This window comes from Symphalangus syndactylus, chromosome 5 (assembly GCF_028878055.3).
Source record: "Symphalangus syndactylus isolate Jambi chromosome 5, NHGRI_mSymSyn1-v2.1_pri, whole genome shotgun sequence".
NCBI classification, from domain to species: Eukaryota; Metazoa; Chordata; class Mammalia; order Primates; family Hylobatidae; genus Symphalangus; species Symphalangus syndactylus.
Genome location: NC_072427.2, coordinates 120,896,254 through 120,921,288, shown reverse-complemented (window position 1 = coordinate 120,921,288; position 25,035 = coordinate 120,896,254). Strand labels below are relative to the sequence as shown.

The 25,035-nt window shown below is 39.7% G+C and overlaps 1 protein-coding gene across 3 annotated transcripts in view; it reads left to right on the top strand.

Annotated features, from left to right (window-relative positions):
- TMOD2 (tropomodulin 2) overlaps positions 1-23,948 on the top strand; it is a 70,572-nt gene extending 46,624 nt beyond the window's left edge. For 2 of the 3 annotated variants that reach the window (XM_055279143.2, XM_055279142.2), the window contains 3 exons: positions 5,845-5,988; positions 13,968-14,112; positions 16,012-23,948. In XM_055279143.2, the coding sequence (XP_055135118.1) occupies positions 5,845-5,988; positions 13,968-14,112; positions 16,012-16,046 (324 nt within the window). In that variant the 3' untranslated portion in view covers positions 16,047-23,948. Of the gene's footprint in view, positions 1-5,844; positions 5,989-10,462; positions 13,944-13,967; positions 14,113-16,011 lie in introns of those variants that run through there. The other variant, XM_063640691.1, reaches the window with a different exon arrangement.
- The last annotated feature ends 1,087 nt before the right edge of the window (positions 23,949-25,035 follow it).

Here is a 25,035-nt window from a genome sequence, read left to right as displayed (position 1 = left end):
GGAGTGTAAATTAGTTCAACCATTGTGGAAGACAGTGTGGTGATTCCTTAAGGATCTAGAACTAGAAATACCATTTGACCCAGCAATTTAATTACTGGACATATACCCAAAGGATTATAAATCATTCTACTATAAAGACACATGTAAACATATGTTTATCGTGGCACTATTCACAATAGTAAAGACTTAGAACCAACCCAAATACCCATCAATGATAGACTGGATAAAGAAAATGTAGCACATATACACCATGGAATACAATGCAGCCATAAAAAAGGATGAGTTCATATCCTTTGCAGGGACATGAATGAAGCTGGAAACCATCATTCTCAGCAAACTATCACAAGATCAGAAAACCAAACACCGCATGTTCTCACTCATAAGTGGGAGTTGAACAGTGAGAACACATGGACACAGGGAGGGGAACATCACACACCGGGGCCTGTGGAGGGTGGGGGGCTAGGGGAGGGATAACATTAGGAGAAATACCTAATGTAGGTGACGGGTTGATGGGTGCAGCAAACCACCATGGCACGTGTATACCTATGTAACAAAACTGCACATTCTGCACATGTAACCCAGAACTTAAAGTATAAAAAAAAAAAAAGGAAATAAAACGTGAGCCACAAATGGAAGCCCCACGTATAAATTTAAATTTTTTAGTAGCCACATTTTAAAAAAAATAAAAAGTAGACAAAATTAGTTTTAGTAGTAAATAGATGCTCCTTGACTTACAATGGGGTTATGTCCAGATAAAGCTATTGTAAATTGAAAATCTTTATCTGAACATAGCCTCATCATAAGTCAAGGAGCATACTGAATGAGTATCACTTTCACATCATGGTAAATCCCAAAAATGGAAAGTGGAACCATCGTAAGTCAGGGACTCTCTGTATTGTATTTAAACCAATATATCCAAAATGTAATTTGAAAATATAATGAGATATTTTGCATTCTTTTTTTCATACTACATCTTTGAAATCCAGTGTGTTTTATGTTTGCAGCACATTTCAAATCAGACTAGCCAGTTTTCAAGGGCTCAATAGCCACATTTCTCATGGCTACCATTTGGCCAGTGTAGAAATTTGCATTTCCATACAATCCTATAAAGTACGGACAGCAAACCCTTCTCTTTAAAGATGTATTTCTACTCTATTTCAATGACATTTAAAACATCTAGTCTTTGTTTTACTAATGTTATTATTCCCAGCACATGTAATATGCTCAAATATTTGCTGAACTGAAGTGAACCTGGGCCTACAGCCCAGTATTGTGTTTGGCTGGCTCGCCCCTGTTTTGTTCAGCACAAGAAAGTGTTTTCTCAAGTTTAAAAGAAATTGGCAAGATCCTGGCAACTTGCCAGGAGGTCCTGCAACTTTCTGTAAAGGCCTAATTGCTCTGATATTTTGTTATTCTAATAATGAGAGTAAATCCCAAAGCTTGAAGAGTCCAAAAGGAAAGTCCTGATGCATTCCTCTCTGGTGATCAGATTAAAATGTATAGATTTAATTTTAATTAAGGACCTAGCACAGAATAAATGCACTTTAATGTACCTGGTATGCGATAGTGTGAATCCAAATTCTTGAGCTTTCTTTGCAGTACAAGCAACTGCCTGACCAAGATACAGGATTATTCTTCTAGTCCAGTGGTTCTCAACCCAGGGCAATTTTGCCCTCCAGGGGCCATTAGGCAGCATCTGGAGATATTTCTGGTTGTCATGATGGGGAGGAGTGCTATTGACATCTAGTGAGTCTCAGAGGCCAGAGATACTGCTAAATATCCTTCAATACACAGGACAGCCTCCCACAACAAAGAATTCTTTGGCCCCAAGTGTCAGTCATGCTGAGGTTAAATAACCCTGTTCTCATCCAATGTTGGGACTTCTCGTCTTCCTTCTTCCTGTCTTTTCCACCGTTTCCTTCTTCCTGTCTTTTCCACCGTAAAAACAATTAAAATAGTTCAGAACTTTTTTGTTCTACTCCCCAGAAGCAATCACTGTTAGCAGTTTGTTTTTCATTCTTCTAGTTGTTGTCTTTATGACTTTAATTAAAGTGACTACCGGCTCATGCCTGTAATCCCAGCACTTTGGGAGGCCAAGGCAGGAGGATCACTTAAAGCCAGGAGTTCGAGACCAGCCTGGGCAACATAGGGAGACCCTGTTTCTATACCAAAAAAGAAAAAAAAAGTGGTTATCAATCCTAACTGCACATTATTCACCTGGAGAGCTCTTCAGAAATGCAGATGGCCACTCCACAGCCTCAGAGATTCCAATTTAATTCATCTGGGGTAAATTTTTTAAAGCTCCCAGGCCATTCTAATGTGTGGTCAATGTAGAAAACCACTAATATACAGAAATTTATATTTTTCATTTATCATCTTAGAAAATTTTTTATTCTCTATTATAAAAGATGATGGTAGTTCTATACTTACTTTATTTTCCATTCCTCCTTTCTCTTCCACTTCCAAATTGTAGATATTCCATTATTTTCACACATTTAAGCTTTATACATTTTATGTAATTATATTCTGTGTTAGTATATAGATTGATTCTAAAAATTAACCTATTAGCAGCATTTATAATTATATGACTATATAAATATAAATCTCCATTCTCATTGGCCTTACAATCTAGTGACTAGTGCTGACCTGATTTTTGATCCTTTGTAGGTAACTTATTTTTCCTTGCTAGAAAGTTTTAGTACTCTCTTTCCCTTTGGAATTCTGAAATTTCACTTGTCTGTTCAGTTAAGAGTCATTTTTGGCCAGGGGCGGTGGCTCATGCCTGTAATCCCAGCACTTTGGGAGGCCAGGGTGAGTGGATCACCTGAGGTCAGGAGTTCGAGATCAGCCTGGCCCATATGGTGAAACCCCGTCTCTACTACAAGTATATAAAATAAATTAGCCAGGCATGGTGGCCCATGCGTGTAGTCCCAGCAACTCAGGAGGCTGGGGCAGGAGAATTGCTTGAACCAGGAGATGGAGGTTACAGTGAGCCGACACAGTGCCACTGCACTCCAGCCTGGGCGACATGTCAAGTGAGACTTTGTCTCAATAAAAAAAAAAAAGGTTTTTTTTATTCATTCTGCTGAGTATCTAGTGATTTCTTTCAGATAAAGATCCATAACTTTCTTCATCTCTGGGAAATTTATTTTTCTTCCTTAATTATTTGATAACTTCTTCCCTTCTGTTTTCTTTCTTTCTTTCTCTCTTTCTTTCTTTCTTTCTTTCTTTCTTTCTTTCTTTCTTTCTTTCTTTCTTTCTCATCCTTCTGGAACTCTTCTTAGATGAATGTTGAATCTCTGCATCTTTCATCCACATCTCTTAAGGTTTTCTCATAGTTTCTGTCTTCATCTTTTTGCTGTATATCCTTGGAAATATCCTCAGTGTTATCTTCTAGATCACCAACTTGGTCTTCAGCCATGCTTATTTTATAATTCTAGATGTCTATTATTTTCTTTTATTTCAATGTAGTTTTTTTAAATGTTCAAAATGTTTTCTTTTCTCTCTCTCTCTCTCCTCCTCCCACCCCCCTACACTTTTTCTCTCTTTCCTTTTCTTTTTCTTGTGGGGCAGGGAGGAAAATAATACATAATTAGAATTTTTAAATTTGTGTCTGTTTCTTCTATGGCATATTGACCTGCTTGGTAAACTTTATTCTTTCATGATGTTGGTTTTCCTAAAATGTCTGGCAATTATTAGTTCCCTGTTCATATTTTTGAATGGAGAGCAAAGTTGGTTTGTATAAACCAGGATCATTTCTCCTGCAGTTGTATCTACCTGTTTTACCAACAGACCTCTCCCTTAAAAAGGAGGCCCCTTTATTTTTCTCCATCTGTCACCATCTGATAAGCTATATATTTTATTTATTAATTTATTGACTCTGCCCTCTTGCTCAAATATAAGCTTCTCTGAGGACAAGGATTTTTGTTTTCTCTTACTGCTAGAGCACAGTAGAAGCCTGACAAATAGTCTTTTTTGAATGTATGAGTGAGAGCTTTTTTCAGCAGCAGGTGTGCTGACCTGCCACCTTCTCTGCAGTGTGTGTATAAGGAGCTTACAGGCAGCCTGAGAGTCCCCTGCAATCGCTGCAGTTAGGAGGACTTCATTCTGGGAGGGGCACTTTTCAATATATAGTAGTCCGCTTATCTGCAGAGGGTGTGTTCCAAGACCCCCAGTGGATACCTGAAACCACAGATAGCACCAAACCCGGTATGTGCTGTCTTTTCCTATACTACACACCTAAACCTTCATAATGTTTAATTTTTAAACTAGGCAGAGTAAGAGATTAACAACAATAGCTAATAATAGAACAATTATAATAACAATATGCTGTTATAGAAGTTGTGTGAATATGGTCTCTCTCAAATATCTTACTGTACTATATCCTTCTCCCTCTTGTGACGACATGAGATGGTAAAATGCCTGTGTGATGAGATGAAGTGAGGTGAATGACATAGGCAAGGGGACTGCGTTAGGCTACTGTTGCCCTTCTGACCATTTGTCAGAAGGAGGATCATCTGCCTCCGGTGATCCTGGCTCATCCAGCCACGACGATGTCAATGGTTGGATGTCAAAAGCAGACAGTGTCATTGGTTCATAGGCAGGGACAGCACGGAGATGCTGGACAAAGAGATGATTCACCTCCTGGGCGACATAGACCACAAGATTTCATCACACCACTCAGAACAGCATGCAATTTAAAACTTATGAATTGTTTATTTCTGGGGCTGTCCATTTAACATTTTCCCACTGCAGTTGACAGCAGGTAACTGAAACCACAGATTGCGGGGAATACTGTACTTCATTCCTGGCAGAGCTGCCTTTCCCATTTTGCCCCCACAGTGTACTGGTGTGAAGGTCTGGAGGCGCCTCCGTTTCCGTACTGCTTCTCTCACAGGTCGCAGCACCTTCACTAGAGGCTCTTCCTGGGAAACTTCATTGATAGCTGTGCTGGCAGCTGCTCTTTTTCCTGGAAGGTGCTGGGAGGGATAGTATACTCTCCATCTGCCCTAGCTGTTCCATCTGTTCCTAAGGCGGTTCTTTAAGGAATTGCCCCAAATGGGACCTATCTCTAGCAGCTCAGGCAACAACTTGCTTGTGCTAATTTATCTGTCAATCTTTCTATTTTCTGTATTTCAGCAACTTCTCAAGATAATGGCCTTTTGTTTTGTTTTGTTTTCTTGCACTGTGAGAACTCCAGTCTCTTAAAAATTATATTATTTCTTCCTGGTGGTGGGAAACTTTGGGAGTAAAGAGAGCCGGCAGGTGCACATGTGCAGTCCGCTGTCTCAGACTGGAGTCTCCCATGGGTTTGCTACCCTCAGTGGTGATTTTGTTCCAAAAGATATCTTTTAAAAATTCTGATTTATAGATGATCTGAAATAATATAACTAAATCACTAGTGTCCAAGTATTAGTCAATGGTAAAGTTTTTTTTTAAATCAATTCATAGTAAAAGGAAAAAAACTGGGTTTTCTGGGATTATGTACTTTCTACCTTTTTTCTAATGTTAAAATGTGTTTTCTCAAAAAAAAAGAAACCAGATAGTATGGTTTTTTTTTTAATGTCTCTACTTAACAAAAAAAATCAGTAATCCTATGTCAGTATCTTTTTTAAAAAAAGTTTTTGCAAGTATGTGAAATTTATGTCTAGACTGCTGGACTGAAGTATTTTAATTGTGGTTTTAAATTGTATCTTTGTTACTTGGAGGTGAAAGTATGATTTGATGAAGATTTTCTTTAAGTGCTAGAAAACATCTGTATTTAATTTGGGAGTGAGGGGTTTAGTAAATTAATCTTTAGAAATTCTAACTTAATTCTAAGTTTTTTTCTTTTTGCATCATAAGGCTTTTGCAGACATGCTGAAAGTAAACAAGACCTTGACAAGTCTAAACATAGAATCCAATTTTATCACTGGAACTGGGATCCTGGCCCTGGTAGAGGCACTGAAAGAAAATGACACCTTGACAGAGATCAAGATTGACAACCAGGTAAGGAAGGCCAGAGAATAGGCAAAGCCAACTCACAGGGTGTGCAGGGAGCGGGGGAAATGCCGCAAGGAATGAGTTAAAAGACACAGTTCTGTGTGTGACTCAATTTGATATACTGGATTTCCTGTAAGTTTTAGAACCATTTCTGGCCCATGGAGGATGTGCAGAAGAGCATGTTACTAATCAAACAATGTACAGTGGGGCAGCCTGGGACATAAAGAGCCATCTACCCCACAACCCTAGGCTAGTCAGGCTCCAGAAGAGAAAGCGAGGAGGTGGTGGCAGAGGTGTTGACAGCTGCTTTATTCAGTCTCATCATTGTTGCCTTTTGGCATGTATCTCTTCCCCATCCTATCCCAGCCTTACTTTTGCTTCTCACTTGGACTGTTGCTAACAGAGAAAGCAGGGTGGCCGTGGCCAAAGATTCAGATTTCTTTTCCTTGGCTGAAGACTTCTAGAACCAAAAGAGCAGATGCAGGCTCCTGCAGTCTGATGCTGGCTGCAGAGAGCCTATTTAGAGGAATCAGCGTTCTAGAAGATGGCCTGGCTTAGAGTAGCAGGCCACACCCATGAGATTGTGGTCTGATCACAATCTCATTGATCATGACCGCAGCATTTCTCAGGGTCCATCTGCAGCCAAAGCAAGGTGCTTTTCCCTAGAGCCACCTCTTCCTGCCTGGTGACCTCTTTTTCCCAGCATCAGCCTGCAATGCCTTCCGAGTTGCTCTGCTGGCTTCAGCTGACTCCTGCCCACAGACAGCAACTCTCAGTGATCAGCCATGATGCAGAGCCTTGCTCCTCTGGCCACAAGGAAGGGTCTGTGATGGGGTTCCAGACACTGTATCTTGAACAGAAAGGGCCTTGGAAAGGAGAGACCTGGGAGACTTGTGGTATGGGCATTCGTTCCCCTGTGGGGTGGTGGGAGAGACAGTTGGGGAAGTGACTGCTCAGAGCATCCTTTGCATGTCTGGGGGCCATCTCTGGGAAATTTCCTGGCCCAGACCCTCCGAGATCTGATAAAGCTGCAGAGTGCCATCCAGGACTGTTGCCTAACCCTGGAAACCCCCAACAGTTCCCATCGAGGCTCTATTCTCTGTCTTTGCTAACCAGGACAAGCAGACTATTTTCAGTGCAGGCCCTCTGGCCCTGGACTTCTGATGTGTTTTGCCAGGGGAACACAGAAAGCCCACTAGGAGAGAGGAGCTTTTATATTCTCATCCTGCCAGAAGGAATGTGCCACCAAAACAGCTTTCCCAGACACAGAGATGTGGAGGCAGCACCCCAGGGGGTGTGCCACACAGGGCCCTGCACACTCAGGAAGTTTGATGCTGTGTATCCTAGCATATGTCCAGCTGCTAGTAAATTAGAAAGTGGCATCAGGGTGTGGGGGTGTAAGGAAACAAGCCAGAGAGAAATGTGAAGGGAGAGAACAGAAGTGATCACTCAGGGATATTTGTTGAATAGACTCATATCAGGAAGAAGCTAAGTGGGCACTTAGTAAATATTTCCAGGGAAACTAACACAGAAGTGGATACCCTGTTCCAAAGTATATTTAACTTTTTTTTACAGATTTAGGCCGTTGTGAAACCCCATATCTGAAATAATATCACACACTCTGTCCCTAGTTCCTTACAAGATACCACCTAGCTAAGGTTGCCACATAAAATACAGTTAAATTTGGCTTTCAGATAAATGATATATAAATTTTAGCATGTGTCATCAAATATATGGGATACCTTATACTATACTAAAAAAATTATTTGTTGTTTATCAGAAAGTCAAACTTAACTGGGTGTCCTGTATTTTTATTTGCTAAACCTGGCAACTCTGCCTACTATTGAGTTAGAATTAGCCTAGAATGAGCTAGAATTGTGAAAATTTAGAATAGAGCAGCTTTTGACAATGCATATAAAGAAGACCCTGAAGTACAGCCTGTAATCCCAGCACTTTGGGAGGCCAAGGCGGGCAGATCACATGAGGTCAGGAATTTGAGACCAGCCTGGCCAAAATGATGAAACCCCATTTCTGCCAAAAAATCCAAAAATTACCCAGGTGTGGTGGCACACGCCTATAATCCCAGCTACTGGGGAGGCTGAGGCATGAGAATCACTTGAACCCAGGAGGCAGAGATTGCAGTCAGCCAAGATCATGCCACTGCACTCCAGCCTGGGTGACAGAGCAAGACTGTGTCTCAAAAAAAAAAAAAAAAAACCTGAAGTACAAAGAACTTGCTCCCTAAAATCCCCTCTAAATCAACCTCATCACCCCTCCTCAGCCATCTAGGAATGGATTTGTGTAGTTTTTCAACTTTAGTCTTTCATTTTGCTTCTGAAATGGCTTCTCTTTATTTCCTTTTTTTGTTTTTTGTTTGTTTGTTTTGAGACAAGGTCTCACTCTATGGCCCAGGCTAGAGTACAGTGACGCAATCTGGCCTCACTGCAATCTCCACCTCTCTGGCTCAAGTGATCCTCCCACTTCCGCCTTCTGAGTAACTGGAACTACAGGCACACACTACCATGCCCAGCTAATTTTTAAATTTTTTGTAGAGACAGGGTCTCACTATATTTCCCAGGTTAGTCTCAAACTCCTGGGCTCAAGCCATCCTCCTACCTCAGCCTCCCAAAGTGCTGGGATTACAGGCATGAGCCCCACCACGCCCCGCCTGGCTTCTCTTTATTTGTATATGACAAAGAGGATTAAGATTTTCTAGAGAGGCTGGGTGTGGTGGCTCACACCTGTAATCCCAATGCATTGTGAGAATGAGACAGGAGGATCACCTGAGCCCAGGAGTTCCAGGTTGCAGTCAGTTATGGATGTGTCACTGCATTCCATCTTGGACAACAGAGCTAGACCCTGTCTATTCATTCTCTCTCTCTCTCTCTCTCTCACACACACACACACACACACACACACACACACCCTGTCTCTCTTTCTCTAAGAAAAGATTTTCTAGAGGAATTAGAAAAAATTATTTGCTTTACTTGAGAAATGAGGAAATTCGGGGTCAAAACTTGTCTTACATCCAAATTGTGTTCATTGACTCATAGACTGTTAGAAGTAACTTCAGTTTCCTTAACTATCCAATGAGGGGTTTGAAATAAAATAATCTGTAAGACAGTTTCCTCAGGCAGAACCAGAAGCCAAGACCAATTTAACAGCACAGCAATGGGCAGCTGCACCGAAATGAAGGCCTGCTGAGAATCCACCACTAGGGGCAGGCTGCTGTGGCTAGGCTCCAGGTCAATATGCAGTGATTTAATCAGGTGCCCCCATGGGAAGAACAACCAGTGATGCATATTAAAGAAACAGATGGGGAACTGCTAAATAAATTGGAGTAGATAAAAGAGGTCACTTAGAAAAACACAGAAGGCAATTTGAAGATATGCTTAAATATTTGTTTCTATTTTTCCCCCTTTGTGTTTGGTGCCTTAAAATATAAAAAGAGCCTGGGCCTCTAGTCCCAGCTACTTAGGAGGCTGAGGCAGGAGAATCCCTTGAGCCCAGGAGTTCGAGTCCAGCCTGGGCAACATAGCAAGACCCCATCTTTAAAATATATATATAATATATAACATAACATAATAAAAGTTATATAATTTAATATACTACATACTTAGATAAATTAAGTATATATAAAGACTATATATCCAAATTATAAGAAATTTTGATGCCCATCTATTGTCCTGGGTTTATGTAAGAGCTCAAATCCAAAAAACGATGCAGGCTGAGGAAGAAACACAGTGTATGTTACATTAATTCCTCCCCTTTTTTATATGCCCCCAATATAATTTTCTTCAGCTTCTAAGTCTTTTATGTAGCTATTAGCATCTCCTTACTCCCCCTCAAAAAACAAAAATAAAGCTATTATTCTATTATTAATATTTCCTATTTTTGATTCCAGATTATTTAATGGTTTAAGTTAACATAAAAGCAGAGTTGGTGTTTCTGTTTCACTACTTTGCCAGAATGTCATCCAAGATTCATTACAAAATAGAGAAAACCCTAAAGAAATTACAGTTGATGTCTATATAAATAGAACATTCAAATCAAGGACGAGTAAGTGTGGATTTGCCTTTTATTGCAAAACAAAGCAGCTGTAAGGATGCTGAGCAGAATTTAAACTACTAGGAAAATAGCCAGCTACTTGGAGAGAAGGGACTCAGACACTTGGGAATATAGGTGATTTGGGGTAACTTTTGACCACTGCATTAACACTGCAAGTTACCCAAGTCTAGGACTCAAATGCTCCAGGGGCACAAGCCATAGTAGTGGCAGCCCTAACCTTAGCTCAGGGCTCATCCCTTGATATGGTGCCACTCTTTTAAACTATGTCATTTTCTAAAGTTGCTCATGAAACTCTGAGGTCAGCATCTCTTACTTTTTTGCTGCCACTCCCTCCTATTTACTTATAATGCTAAGAGCGTTAATCTCTACCATAATTATTGTTGTCTAACTGGAAATATCACATTGTGTTAAGTTCTCGAGGAGAGACTCGTTTGAGGGGTTGCTGGATGACAAGAAAGAGAGAAGCAAAGAGATAAGCCTTAAACTTGCTTGGGACGCAAGAGTTCCTCCATAAACTTTTCTTCTTCATCCACTCCATACTTAAATTTTCCAAATTTAAAAGGTATGTGTTTTTAACTTATGACAAAGTAATCAAAATTGTATGGTACTGGCACAAAAATATACTAACAGGGCAATAAAGCAGATTCAAATCAGAGAAGAATGAAACAAAAGATGGTAGGATAATTTGCTAGCATTTTGGAACAAAATTAAATTGGGTCTCTATATCTTCATTGTTTTTTTGTTTTTTCTTTTTGAGATGGAGTTTCACTCCTGTTATCCAGGCTGGAGTGCAATGGCGCCATGTCGGCTCACTGCAACCTCCGCCTCCTGGGTTCAAGCGATTCTCCTGCCTCAGCCTCCTGAGCAGCTGGGATTACAGTCGCGTGCCACCATCCCCTGCTAATTTGTGTATTTTTAGTAGAGACAGAATTTCACCATGTTCACCAGGTTGGTCTCGAACTCCTGACCTCAAGTGATCCGCCTGCCTCTGCCTCCCAAAGTGCTGGGATTATAGGCATGAGCCACCATGCCTGGCCCTATCTTCATTCTTATGTTAAAATTCATTCCAGATGAAATGAAGATTTAAACATTAAAATATATTAAATCATAAACCAAATGGAAGAAATCAGGAAGAGTAGAGAGGCTTCCTAAACATGATATATAGAAGATTGATAAATTTGACCATATGAAAATGAAGCAAAGTCCTGATAGTGACCAAAAAGAAAGTCAAAAGACAAACAGAGCAAAATGTTTTCAGCACATTTGACAAAGGGCTAATTTCCTAACATACAGGAAACCTACAAATCAAGTTAAAAAACACAAAATACAGGAACTGTGAGCTGGTAGAAAAATGGGCAAATGGCATGGATTGGTAGTTCCTGAGAAAAAAGAAATATAAACCCATAAGAAAATTCATTGTTCTTATTCATCATTTGACAAATGCAAATTAAGGCAGTAAATAAATATAAAAGAAATATAAATTTTCACCAACTGTATAGACAAAGATTAAAAAGGTTAGTAGTATCTTATTTGGCTAGGGTAGGGAAAGCAGTAACACTCGTACAGTTAGCAAGAATAAAAGCTGTCATAACTTTGACAGTAAGTCAATAATATATCAGAATTCGAAACATGCTTGCCCTCTGACCCAGCTATAATTTGTCCTACAGGCATACTTGCAGAAATGCCCCAAGATGCACTGGGGGGAGGGAAGCTCACTGCAGTTTTGTTTGGAATAGTGGAAATAGAATGCGATGTAACAGTAAGTCAGTAAGGCCTGGCTAAATACACTATGATCCATCACTGCAATGGGATGTGGCACAGTTCTTCATATGGATGAGGTAAATATATATTTACCAACATGAAAAGATATCCTTAATGTTAGATGAAAAATAAAAACACATGTCAAAACAATATGCTAGTATAATCCATTAATGTGAAAAAAAGCATAGATGTACAAGTGATTGTGTAGATAATGTGAATGCATAGAAAATGTTTAGAACACTACATACTGCATGCCAATCTGGCTTTCTCTGTGGGGAATGGGAATGTTGGAGTAAGGAGACTTGTATATTTTATATACATTTTAATTTGCGTTTTCTAAACAAGCCTGTACTTTTTTTTTTTTTTTTTTTGAGATGGGGTCTACTCTGTCACCCAGGCTGGAGTGCAGTGGCCCAATCTCGGCTCACTGCAACCTCCACCTCCCAGTTCAAGCAATTCTCCTGCCTCAGCCTCCTGAGTAGCTGGAAGTACAGGTGCCTGCCACCACACCCAGCTAGTTTTTGTACTTTTAGTAGAGACAGGGTTTTTCCATATTGGCCAGGCTGGTTTCGAACAACTGACTTCATGATCCGCCCGTCTCAGCCTTCCAAAGTGCTGGGATTACAGGCATGTGAGCCACTGCGCCCAGCCTTATTTTTTAAAATGTGATGACTGTGTTATGAAAAAATATACTTTGTCCCTTAAATTAAATTTTAAATTCCCATATTTACACGCCCCTATTTGTTTTTGTGTTTTGAGACAGGGTGTCACTCTGTCAACCAGGCTGGAGTGCAGTGGCGCAATCTTGGCCCACTGCAACTTCTGCCTCCTAGATTCTAGTGATTCTCCTGCCTCAGCCTCCCGAGTAGCTGGGAGTACAGGTGCATGCCACCATGCCCAGCAAACTTTTTGTATTTTTAGTAGAAACGGGGTCTCACCATGTTGTCCGGGCTGGTCTCAAACTCCTGACCTCAAGTGATTCATCTGCCTCAGCCTTCCAAAGTGCTGGGATTATAGGCGGAAGCCACAGTGCCCGGCCTCCCTATAAAAAAAAAACAAAAACCACCTCTATTTATTATTTTTTCATTAGTTTATGTCTCAAACAAAAAAACCTTTTCCCACCAACTTAAACAAGTTGGAGATTTTTTTGTAGTCTAGTAACCCCCTTCAGAGTTTGCTGATTTCATCCAAACATGTACATGGTTCAAACCACAATAAAGCTGCTCAGAATCACCTAGCGAGATTCTGCTGAGAGACAACAGCCCATAGGTTGAGATCTTTAATTATCATTGGATATGGATCCCAGAATTAAAAAATTATATTTGATAGCACAAATATAATGTGTGCACAACACAGTGACAATAGAGTGACTATAGTCAACAGTAACTTATTGTGCATTTTAAAATAAAAAAGTAGAATTTGATTGATTGTAACACAAAGAAAGGATAAATGCTTGAAGTGATGGATACCCCATTTACGCTGATGTGATTATGATGCATTGTATGCGTGGGTCATAATATCTCATGTACCACATAAATATTATATACCTATGTATCCACAAAAGTCAAAAATAAAAACATTTTATAAAAGAGAAGAAAAAGTATTGGAAATGAATAAAGGTAATGGTTGTACAATATTGTGATTGTACTATATGCCACTGAATTGTGCACTTTAAAACGGCAAAATTTTATGTATATTTTACCACAATAAGTAAATAAGAATTCCCAAGGTAAAAAGTAAAAAATAAAATAAAAATTTAGTAATTGGATTGGCTGCTACAAAATAGTTTCATTATTTTTAAAACACCCTTTGTTTAAACCACAGATACTGGGATGAATTCAAAACACCAAATATTAGTTTTGCTTTCATTTTAATTCTGGAATTATCCTTTCCTTCATAAACAATTTGCTTAGTTTTTTTCAGCTGCAGGACACCAGCGAACTCAGCTATCTGTCTGTTGGATTTTGCTTCTAGACAAGGAGCAGGACTCAAATGACTATGAGAGAAAATATCTCAAGTGACGCTGTCCCTTTCAGTTTGAGACCTTTGCCTCTTTGCCTTTTTGTCCAGCAAGTAGCCTTGTCTTTTTCCTGTACAAGTAACGGTTTTCTCTTCCTTCTTGGTCATCCTGTGCATGTGTCTGCACCTGCAACCAGAGGCAGCAGTTGGGAACAGCTGTAGAGATGGAAATTGCCCAGATGGTGGAGGAGAATTCAAGGATCCTCAAGTTTGGATACCAGTTTACCAAGCAAGGGCCACGAACAAGGGTGGCAGCTGCCATCACAAAGAATAATGACCTGGGTAATTCAGCCATAATATGTGTTGTTAACAATTAGAAGAGCATGAGCATTCACTTCTCCACTTCAGATGCAACATCTCACAGATACCATTCCACTGGCCTCTGATGTCACTCACTTCTTCATATAAGACACATTATTATAATACATGGTCATAGGAGTCTTTGTGGTCCTCGCAGTGTTAAGTTTCATCATAGCATTTTCTCAAAAAAGAAGTTTGTTCTATTTTCCAGGCAGTCTTTGATTTTTGCTTAATTTCTTTTGTATATTTGTTTCTCTTTTACTTACATGTAATCACCTTCTGTTTTTATCTGCACCAGAAAATGGGCACAAGGACACTGAGATTCCAAATTATGTTTGACTTCTGACTGCTTTGGTACTTAGTTCTAAATATGGATATGTCTGATACTTTGGCACTTTACATGTGATATAAACATGGAGCTACATCATGAAGTTTAAACTCACAGGTCGCCTTTGCAGTTAGCCCCTTCAGTTTTTCGTGTGGCCACTTGTTGCTGAGGATCCCTGGCATTTCTTCTGTTAGGATGAGGTGGGGCATGTCCTGATCAACTATAACAAAGAAGAATGGAACTGGGAAAGCTTGGTCTGAGGATATCCCAGCCACCTGGAGCAGCCTGGCAAAAGGGCACCCAGGAGCAGACATCCATTTGGCAAGTGGTCAGTCAGTCAACAGCAGGCTTCAATCCCCAGTTTGAGGTTCAGGGACAGAATGCCAGATCTTGGATGGAGGAACTGGGCAAGGCATTCCACCAGGTACAGTGCTGGCCTCAAGGAGGACTCAGACAGTGGGCAAGATAGAAGCTAAAGGTTAGAACGGGAAGGGGCAAATAAAGGTTGGTGTCCAATTCCTTGTCCAGACAGGCTTTGCCAAGACCCTGAGGCCTAGGAAAGGTGCAGTGTGTGGCATCAGGAAGCTGGCTGAACATGTGACCGTGCTTACCTGGGGGGTTCACAGGGTGAGGCCAAGGGACAGACAGGCAGATACGGATTTGGGGAAGAGTGGAAGCAGCAGTCAGAAGGCACCTAGGAAAAGCACATTGGGTCCACAACCGAACAACATAGAGACCAAAGGAAAACAGGCAAAACGAGAAGTCTGAAGAAAATGGACAGGGCAGCCTACATCCAAGAAGCAGCAACTGTGGACAACAGCCTAGGCAGGAGCTAGGCTATTTAAAGTGGAGAGTTAGAGCAAGACCACAGCCAGGGCACCTTTTTGCCAAATCCAAGAAAGTTCGAATAGCCCTCTTCCCAGTGACCAGGAGAGCCTGCCGTTGGGAAAGTGAAAGGTGGAAGAAGAGGGCTGCAGAAACTGGAAAAACGGCAGTCTGGGCAACTTCTTCGGTCCTAAACATCAGGTTAAAAGAACATTGATCTCTGAGTTTGCTTGCCAACTGAATCACACCTTCCTGTAGGTTGATATTTAGAAGTTTTTATTTAGAAGAGTTTTAGAAACTTTGAACTATTTGCAGCTCCTTCCGGACTTCATCCCATAATCAGAATTAAAAGATTGTGATTGTGTTAACCTGAAGAGTTAGTTAAAGCCAGTTGGTGACAGAGTTGCAAGTGCCGTGGATAAACGGCCATGAAAATAGTCAAAGTGCACTGTTTCACGGGTCTCTTCTGGAATTTCTATCCCATAGAAATGCGAAGGTTCTGACACTCAAGTGCCCAACTATCAGACATATCTGTATTTAAATGTAAATTCCACCAGACACTGGATGATTTTATCATTTCCATTGATTGTCATGGTTAAGTATTAAAATTTAAGATAACTGTATCCTCAAGTGTGTGAGATTGTCATCTTATGTGATTAATGTTGTTTATCTGGAATTTAAGGAATATCCCTTCAATTTGTCTTTTTGTTCTTTTCTTTCTTACCTAGTTCGTAAGAAGAGAGTTGAAGCAGACCGAAGGTAAACTTCCTCGGGGAGAAGTGAAGTTTCACCATGGTGTGGCCATTGAAAAACAAAAACTCTTCTTCTTCCCCATCAGGACCGTTTTATCAAAGTTTGTTCATTTCCGTTAACCACATAACTAATAATCTAATTGTTATTCTTTTTTAGCACTACTTATTTATCTTGGATTTTGTAATATGTACAATTGTTTTATTTGCTCATGGGCACTTCTGGCAACTTGACAAATGGACCGATGCAGATTTTAGAGTGACGACATGGAAAATGAATTTAACCACTTTCTTATTGTGTTGTCTTGCTTTCTTAGATGAACTTTTTTTTTTAATCACTGAAAGGAATTTAGTGTATAATATATGTTTGTAACTGTGATTATGATAGAGGCCTATCTCTGTTTACATGCATAGCTTTGAGTTAGGCTAAATACATCAGAAGTGTTCTACTGACCACGTAAGAAGTTAGTATTGCCAATCTTTCACTGCATGTGAAAATGTGACCAATTTAGCACAAATTCTCTCTTAGTTCCAGAAAAATCAGTAAATGCACATGCCCTGTTGATTGGAGATCAGTAGTGTCATCTTCATAAAGCAAGACAACATTATGACACTTTAAAACAGTAGCAAAGAAGTCTATTTATTAACCCACAAATGTAGCATCAAGCCAGACTCACAAGTAGCAAAATGAATTACACACCTACTTTTACTGACTATTCAACATAAATTGAATCTTTAACATGACTTTAAAGGCTAATTATTTACAAAGCTGTTTTAAAGTTTTTCAAACGTGATAGAAATTTTCTAAATTTTAGTAAGAGAGAAGCTTTTAAAACAGTACATTCCTGAATAAAACAACAATATTGTATCTTAATCATGGCTGTCTGATGCACGATTGCATTTTTTGGCAAATTTTAGAAGCATTTATTGCTTTGTCTTTAGCGTAACAAGATCACAGGATTAAATATAAACATTCAGGTTAATTATCTAGATTTTTGTCCACAGTACATGATCCATCCAGACATTTGCAGACGTCAGGAGAAAAATGTGAATTATTTATCCAGATGCGTGTCATCTCAAGGACAAAGCCTGTGAAAGTACAACTGAGATGGTTGCATTGTCGTATGCATTAATCTTTTGATGTAGTGGTGTAAACATGCAATGCTAAACTAAGGAAGCAGGTGACTGCAGCCTTTGGCTCAAGCTCACCACTCTGATAACGGTCAGTGCCTGAGGTTGTGATTGGTGACATTCTGACACTGCCCAAGGCAACTCACCCTCTATTCCTCCTTTCTCCCCTCCCTTTCTTCCAATTCATTTCTTTTTTTTTCCTCTTTTCTCTGTAATTCGTTACTAAACAAATTCCAGAATTTGTTTAGTAGCCGAGTGTTCCTGAGTTGCCTAGTGGCAATAAAACAAGTGAATAGGAAAATAATTAATATATTATTCTATTTAGCTTGTAAAACACATGGAATCTGTTGAAGATAGCCCTTGCAAAATTGAACATTTACCTGTATTATAAGTACCCACATCTGTGTCTCTAAAGTCCTTTGAAACATCTCATTTTCTTGAAATTTTTTTAATTTTTGAGAACACAATAAGCAGAATATTCTAACACCTTTGGCCCCAAAAAATCCTTTAATTAGTTTATGGCTTCATCTCCTTATCTATTTAAAAAACATAGTAAATACTGTTTTATAGTTTTCAGTCTGATTTTTCCTTCCCTTTCACCCATTTAGGTGTGATGTGTTGGAGTCAACTTGTACAGGCTTGCCAATTGTTATATTTTCAAGAATTTTGCAAACTGGTTGTTCAATACAGCCATTATTTAAAATTAAATGATGTGCACTTACAATTGAATGAATTATATTAAGGACAGAAGTAACAAATACTATACTCAAAAATCTTACATTTTACTATTTTCTAACCTCTTAGATTATTTACATCTAGTAGGTATGTATGTAGAAATATTACCAAATAGTATGCTACTGAACATATCCTCTCAACTCCATGTTCACTACCTTCTTGTTACTACAGTGGCTTGAAATTGGCCATGGTAGAAATATTTACACCACAGAAATTAGCAATATGTAAAAAATTGGGGCTTTCTCCCCCTCGAGATTGCTGGTTGATAAACATTCATCAGCACACCACTGGGTGAAATTATACATTTTTTTATACATATGTTTTGCTTATCATGTTGCCAAAGGGAAGAACATTTCTCTTAGATGTCTTTTCTCCTCTTTGGATTTGTTACAAACCGGTTTAAGTGCTGAGTCCCTGACCTGCCTCTCCAAGTAAGCCTTTTTCCTTTTCTTTTCTTACTCTCATTCTTGCCTTGATTCTTAAAATCCTGGACCCTATAAAGCATTCCTTGCAACCCCACAGTGCTGTGGGCTGGGGGCTAAAGCAGTTCTTGGCAAACTCTGGCAGAAATCAAGAAAAAAAAAATCAGAATTCAATCATGGCTGTTTCTTTTGTACAAGCAGTTGTTGATAGTATTAAAGCAAGATAATGGGACATTATCAAAAATATAGCACTGTTTTTACCTTATAAAATAGTTGGGTTGCATGCAACAGAATCTATGAAATCAAATGTTTATTACTAATGAGTTTGTTTTATTATTACTTGTGTTTTTAAAGTGGCTTGAAAGGTGGCATTTCCATGAGTATGCACATATTGATGATAACCCTTAGAAAAATATACACTTGAGGAGCCTATCCATCATTTAATTAGCCTAGGACTTCATCTCCCTCTCTGCCTAAAGTGTGGAAGTGGTAGCTCTTTCATGATGATGGGCACAGTTAATCCTTTGCTATCCGTTGTGATGGGGCATAATGTATATAAAATATTTTTCTATGTATTTGTTTTGCCAGATACTGTGTCGAGATATTTGGCAATATCCGGATAACTGATTGAAGGGAGATAACTTCCCCCCAGGCCTATCTCCCTCCTGCTTTTAGAGTTGTGCAGGTCCACTTTAAGTGTAAAATCACTCACCTGGACTTGTGGGCTTGTATCACCAACATCTATTATGGCGTATGTAGATGACGTTTAGGAGAAAAACCTTAGAAGTCTAGAAATCATATGATTAGTTCAGCACTGCAGCTCCCCATCTGCTTATAGTGTATAACTGGAAGCTCTTTCATCCTCATCAGCATGATTAAATGACTTAGTTTCTTTCATCTTTGGAGGGTATAATGTAAATAAGTGTCGTGTGTGTATGTGTGTGTATACTGTCAGATATCTAACTAGGTATTTGGCTACATCTGGACAACTGATTGAAGGGAGATGCGCTCTCCCCAGTCCTCTTCCCTTGTCCTTTTTAGAATTGCTGCAGGCCCAGGTTAAATGTGAAATTACCCCCTAGAGTTTGCAGTTTATGTTACCAACCACCACATTTTATAGCTATGTAGAGGATGACTCTTAGGAAATAAATATTAGAAGCCTAGAAATCATTTAGTTGTTCTAGCACCAAATCTATCCATTTGCCTAATGTATTTAACATTCCATCCTCATCAACATGATGACGCCCCTTTCTTCCATCTTTGTAGGGCACATTGTATATAAATATTTTGTACATAAAGATCATCAAATACCATAATGAGGCATTTGGCTTCATCTGGAAAATTGACTGGAGGGAGACGCTGTCTCCCAGCCCTGCTTCCCTCATCCCCGTTCAAGTTGCTGCAGGCCCAGGTTAGAAGATTACCAACCTGGAAGGGCATGCAGTTCATCTTACAATAAAAGCCCATTCATTTAAAAACTCAGAAATCATCCCAGTGCCTGTACTCCTCAAACCAATTTCCCTAAGGGAAGACTGGCACACCAGCCCAAAGAACAGGTGCTTCTCTTCCAACAGAAACATGGCCCCTGAAAGGGCACCAGCAGTAGGGAAACCAGTGTCCTCCGAATAGCTGCCATGAGAACATTTCAGATGCTCAAACTGAAAACTCTTAAAACCAATATTAAGCATCAGCCTGCTTTAAGTGTAAGATAGCCCTTTGGAATTTACAAACACATGTGCAGCTATTTCCTTGTTCACAGATATGATGTACTCAGCCCCCTCCTAGGCACTATGAAGAAGACAGAGGAAGCATAAAAATTCTGGACTAATATTATATATGTTTCTGAGATTGGGGAGTAGACTGAGTGCCTTTTTTACAAAGAAGATGCCATATTTGATTCAAGTATTTATAGCATCAGCAAAAATGGGCAGAGGGTGGGAAGTTGAGAACACTAGGTTCTGTGCTATGTTACCTGTATTCAGTAGAACTGTTTCTGGAGTCAGATTTTAAGTCATGATCCTGAAGCTTCCTTCCCCTCTTCCACTAATGATGCAATAACAGCTGTTTTCATTTTAATGAGCAGAGAACTAAGAGGAAAGGTCCCAGCTCTGCCTTCCACTTGCAGCTTCCCTTACCTCCTCTTATTGCTTTCATCTCAAATATCCCTGCTACTCAGCCAATCCTAAAGCTAAAGTACTGAGACGCACACAAAGATAGGTGTGAGAGTGCTTGGAAGCATCCAGCTAAGCCCACTGGATGAAAATCAGATAGGGCATCCTGTTGCAATATACTGGCCAGAGAAAAGCACCAAGAACTTCAGGGATATTATTCACTGCTTTCTTGCTCCCTAACTCTAGATCAGATTGGATTTTACTTTGTGGTTCAGGAGTTAAGAAGTCAAATTGCTGGCCGAGGTGGGGAAGGATGATGGAAATTAAAGGTTTACATGTGTTTAATGGCAGAACTGAGATTTGCTCAGCTTACCTCTTTCCCATCTGTCTGTAATAGCAATGACTGAATATAGTAGACCAGTGGAAGAGGAGTTGCAGGTTTCAATTTGTAACCTGACTCTGGGTTCTGTTCTAGGAATAGTGCATGTTTTAGAAGCTTTGCCAGTTGGGATACGTTGTTGACTTGGGGGAGGATGAAGGAGAGAGCTGACGACCTAGACATACAAAAGAGTAATTCACTAACTAGATGTTCTTCTGATCTCTTCCATGGTAGACATTCTGAGCACATTGGCCCAGTTAGTTGGTATGGTGAAGGGGCACCGTACTAACAGGTTTGGAGACTGAAACCTAATCCCATCACCAACACTTAGCAGGTATATGATCATGGGCAATTCATTCAATTGCCTGCCAATTATAGACTATATAGGGGGAAGAGCACTGGATTTGGAGTCAAGAAACCTGGACACTTGGCTCCACACTTCCTTAGCTGGGTAACTTTGGGCAAACCACTTGGTCTCTCAAGCCTAAGGTTCTTCAGCTATAAAATGGGAATAATACTTCACTAACTACCTCACAGAGTTGTGGTAAGAATATAATCAGATAACTGGATAAAAACACTATATAAACTGGAAAGCGCCATACGAATGTGAGAGATCAGTTTTATTATCAAATCACTGTTTTCCACTGCCTCTTGAATCGGTTTTATTCTAACCAACCATTACATCTTCCTCATCTTTTGGAGTATAGGTAATTGAGGCTTGGGTGTGTCATCAGGGACTGGAGTTATTTCAGCTCCCACGTAGAGGTGGGAGAGGTGGTTGATGGGGCGGTGGAATTTAGATACTAGCGATGTATATGGTAGGACATTTTCCTGGGTCACTTTGACAGTACCTTGGGAAATTATCAGAATCCTTGCAGAGGGCCTAGGCTGGGCACAAGGGAGAAAGCGAACAGTTGACTAAGAATTGAGGGGAGGGTCTGGAGCGCTACTGCCCTCCTGTCATTGCTGCGGGTGGGAGAGGCTAAGACTTCGGGTTTGACTGGAGGCCTACGAGAGAAGAGTGTCCTTAGGGTTTCAAGAATTTTAATGCCTAGCAGCTGAGTAACAGGCATTAGTTCTGATAGATAGTGAAGGGGAGAAAGTGCCACCTGTTGTGAGATCACCTCTCCAGGGCAGCAGCTGCCTTGTTATCACCAGCAACCTTAGCCCTGGTCAGTAATATTTCTGCTAAGAAAGGTTTTGAAGCATGGCCTCCAATGACTTTCATAAGCCCTTGGAGGCAGGACTGTGTCTCATCCATCTTTGTATCTTCAGTACCATCTTGTAAGGTGCCTTGTACATAGTAGGTGCTTAATGAACAAATGTTGCTTGAATTTAGCTGTCGTCCAGCCCCACAGAGTTATGCTCCATTTGCTACCATGTGATATTTTTGAGAAACAATAGTGATTTAGATGCCAGCTGTATGTGACTTTGGGCAAGACTCTCCATCTATCTTGTCTTCATTTCATGTGTAAAATGAAGTGAGTAGATTCGATGCTCCCTAAGGTCCCTTCCAGCTCCAATACTTGACAAGCCTGTGATTCTAAATCGTTTCCATTGCCTCTGAACATGGGTGAGTAATGCCTCCACTGCAGCTCTGTTTCTCTGCAGGAGGCTTTGTTCAGAGGAGGTCTGACTATTGCACAACCAGTTTTTTCTTCCTCTTCAGCAGTTCTTTACTGTCTTCAGAATAGTTCTGGATGAGCGGCCTTTTCTGAAAGGATATTTAAAAATATATACTATTTAGGTTGGGCCCAGTGGCTCATGCCTGTAATCCCAGCACTTTGGGAGGCCAAGGTGGGTGCATCACCTGAGGTCAGGAGTTCAAGACCAGCCTGGCCAACATGGTGAAACTCCGTCTCTACTAAAAATACAAAAATTAGCTGGGCCTGGTGGCAAGAGCCTGTAATCCCAGCTACTGGGGAGGCTGAGGCAGGAAAATCGCTTGAACCCAGGAGGTGGAAGTTGTAGTGAACCGAGATCACACCACTGCACTCCAGCCTGGGTGACAAGAATGAAACTCCATCTCAAAAAATAAAATTAAAATAAAATAAAATAAAATAAATACTATCTTGCTTCTCAGAACCAGTGGGGAAGGAGAAGAGGGAAGGCAAAGAAAGAAACTGAGCATAGTAAACACAGCATTTTTTTGTAGGCTCTTATTTAAAATGTGTGTGTGTGTGTGTATTTCTGAGTAAGTATTGACTGGGAAAAAGAGAGAAGCCAATCAAAAGTATACTGTGCAATTGAGAGAGGCTGGCCCAGGATTTAAAACTTCCTGTGGGTAATCTAACTGTGAGTAGATAGGAATCGGCCATATGGCGAAATGAGATCAATAGGAAATGTGCTTTTTGAGGAAATTTTATTTTAGTACCAAATGTTGCCAGTGACAATCTTCAGTTAAGTAAGTTATTCTGACCTAAAATTCTTACCTCTGCCACTTTGGTTTAAAAACAAAAACCCTTATATACATGGAATAATTATATTTTAATTAAGCATTTATCTTAGTTGTTTTCATCTATTCAAGCAAAATGAATAAGCAGCATTTTTCATTGCACTTAAAAATGTAAAATACCTGCATGCCACTAATCTGTAACATTTTACCTGTTCAGATGCCTGTAATGTGTGACTTTATGTGTGTCTGTGTTGTTTTGAAGAGAATAAAGGAAATAATACTTTGCAAACTGTTTAAACAAGTGTTTAAACTTCTATTGGCAACATTTATTGGGGCTAAGCAGTTATTGAAAACTCCGCATAGTTTTATTTTCTCTTTGAAACTTCAATCAAATTAAGACTATTATATTCATTAGGGAATTAAAGACTAATTTGCTTTTTAAATGTGAAGTTGAACACTGTGTGGAAAGTAAACGTGTGATAAAGCAAAATGTATCAAGTATGAAATATTATACTTTTACCCTGGATAATTATTCAGGACCCCAGTTGGCCCAAATAGGTGCAATTTTTAATCCTTTGAAATTAGCCAGCCAGACCTAATGCTAAGGTAAATGTAAACCGTTTTAATTAATTAAGATCTTTCTGCTTTCAAAGATATAATGTATCTATTTCTGTCAGGAATGATATTTCCAAATGAAAATGTAAAGAACATTGGGAATTAATAAACTTTCCTTTCAAAGTAAAGACTGGTTTTATATGGCTAATTTTTAGACAGTGTTTCTTTAAAACAAATGGTTGGCATCATGTTCTTAGATGAGCACATTTGCAGAAAACTATTAAATGCCCTTATTATGAAGAAACAAGACAACTACAAGTAGCCATAACAGAAACAACTTGTTACCAAACAAAAAGATACACATTTGGCTAGTTAAAAGTTTGTTAGAATGAATGGGAACAGGAATACAGAAAGCCCAAACAGGTTAACTATTTTACCCTGAATTTTTTACACTAATTTTGGATTTACATTATTATTCTTTTTAAAGCTCTTCTGGTAATTTGTAATACCGAACACTAAAAATGAAGTTATGTTGTAAAGGTTTGACCCTGGAAAAACAGGAAAAACTGTTCTTCCTGCCCTTTTGCTGAACTCTGTCCCAACTCTTTGACCCTTGGATTTCAGTTTAGACTGATAAAGTTCAACTGAGAAACATAAAGGGCCAGTATCTAATTTCTATATTTGCTGTTTCACACCTTCTCTTGGACAAGAAAGTATAGTAATTATTTCGTTTAAAAGATTCTCCCTTTCAGCCTATTGGCTTATGATGAATAGAGTGGTTACAAGTGTGCACCCTGGGGTCACACCTGCCTGGTTCAGATCTCACTTCCATTAGTTATACGAATTTGTGCAAATTACCAAGCCCCAGCTTCATCTGTAAAGTAGTAACAATTGTAGCATTTTTCACAGTAGTACTATTATGCAGATTAATGTGTAAAAACTCTTAGAAGTATCCGAGATATAGAAGGCACTTAGAATTTTTAAATTCTAACCTAAATAAATATCTATGTGAAACAGGAAATGTTCCGTTGTCCCCCTTGCAGGGCATGCGACAGGGGAAGTTGCTCGCTTCTTCTGTGCCCCGCTGCTCAAACGTCTAGGGGAGCATACAGACGGGCAGGCTGTGGGGCTCTGACGCCACGGCAGCGTCTAGGGGTGAATGTTTACAGCTGAAGCCCCAGTGGGCGTGTTACAGGGTGCTCTTAGTTTGCCGTCTATAGGAGGCTTGTGTTAACCAGTCAATTAGAACTTAACTACCTTGCCTGAAGGACAGAG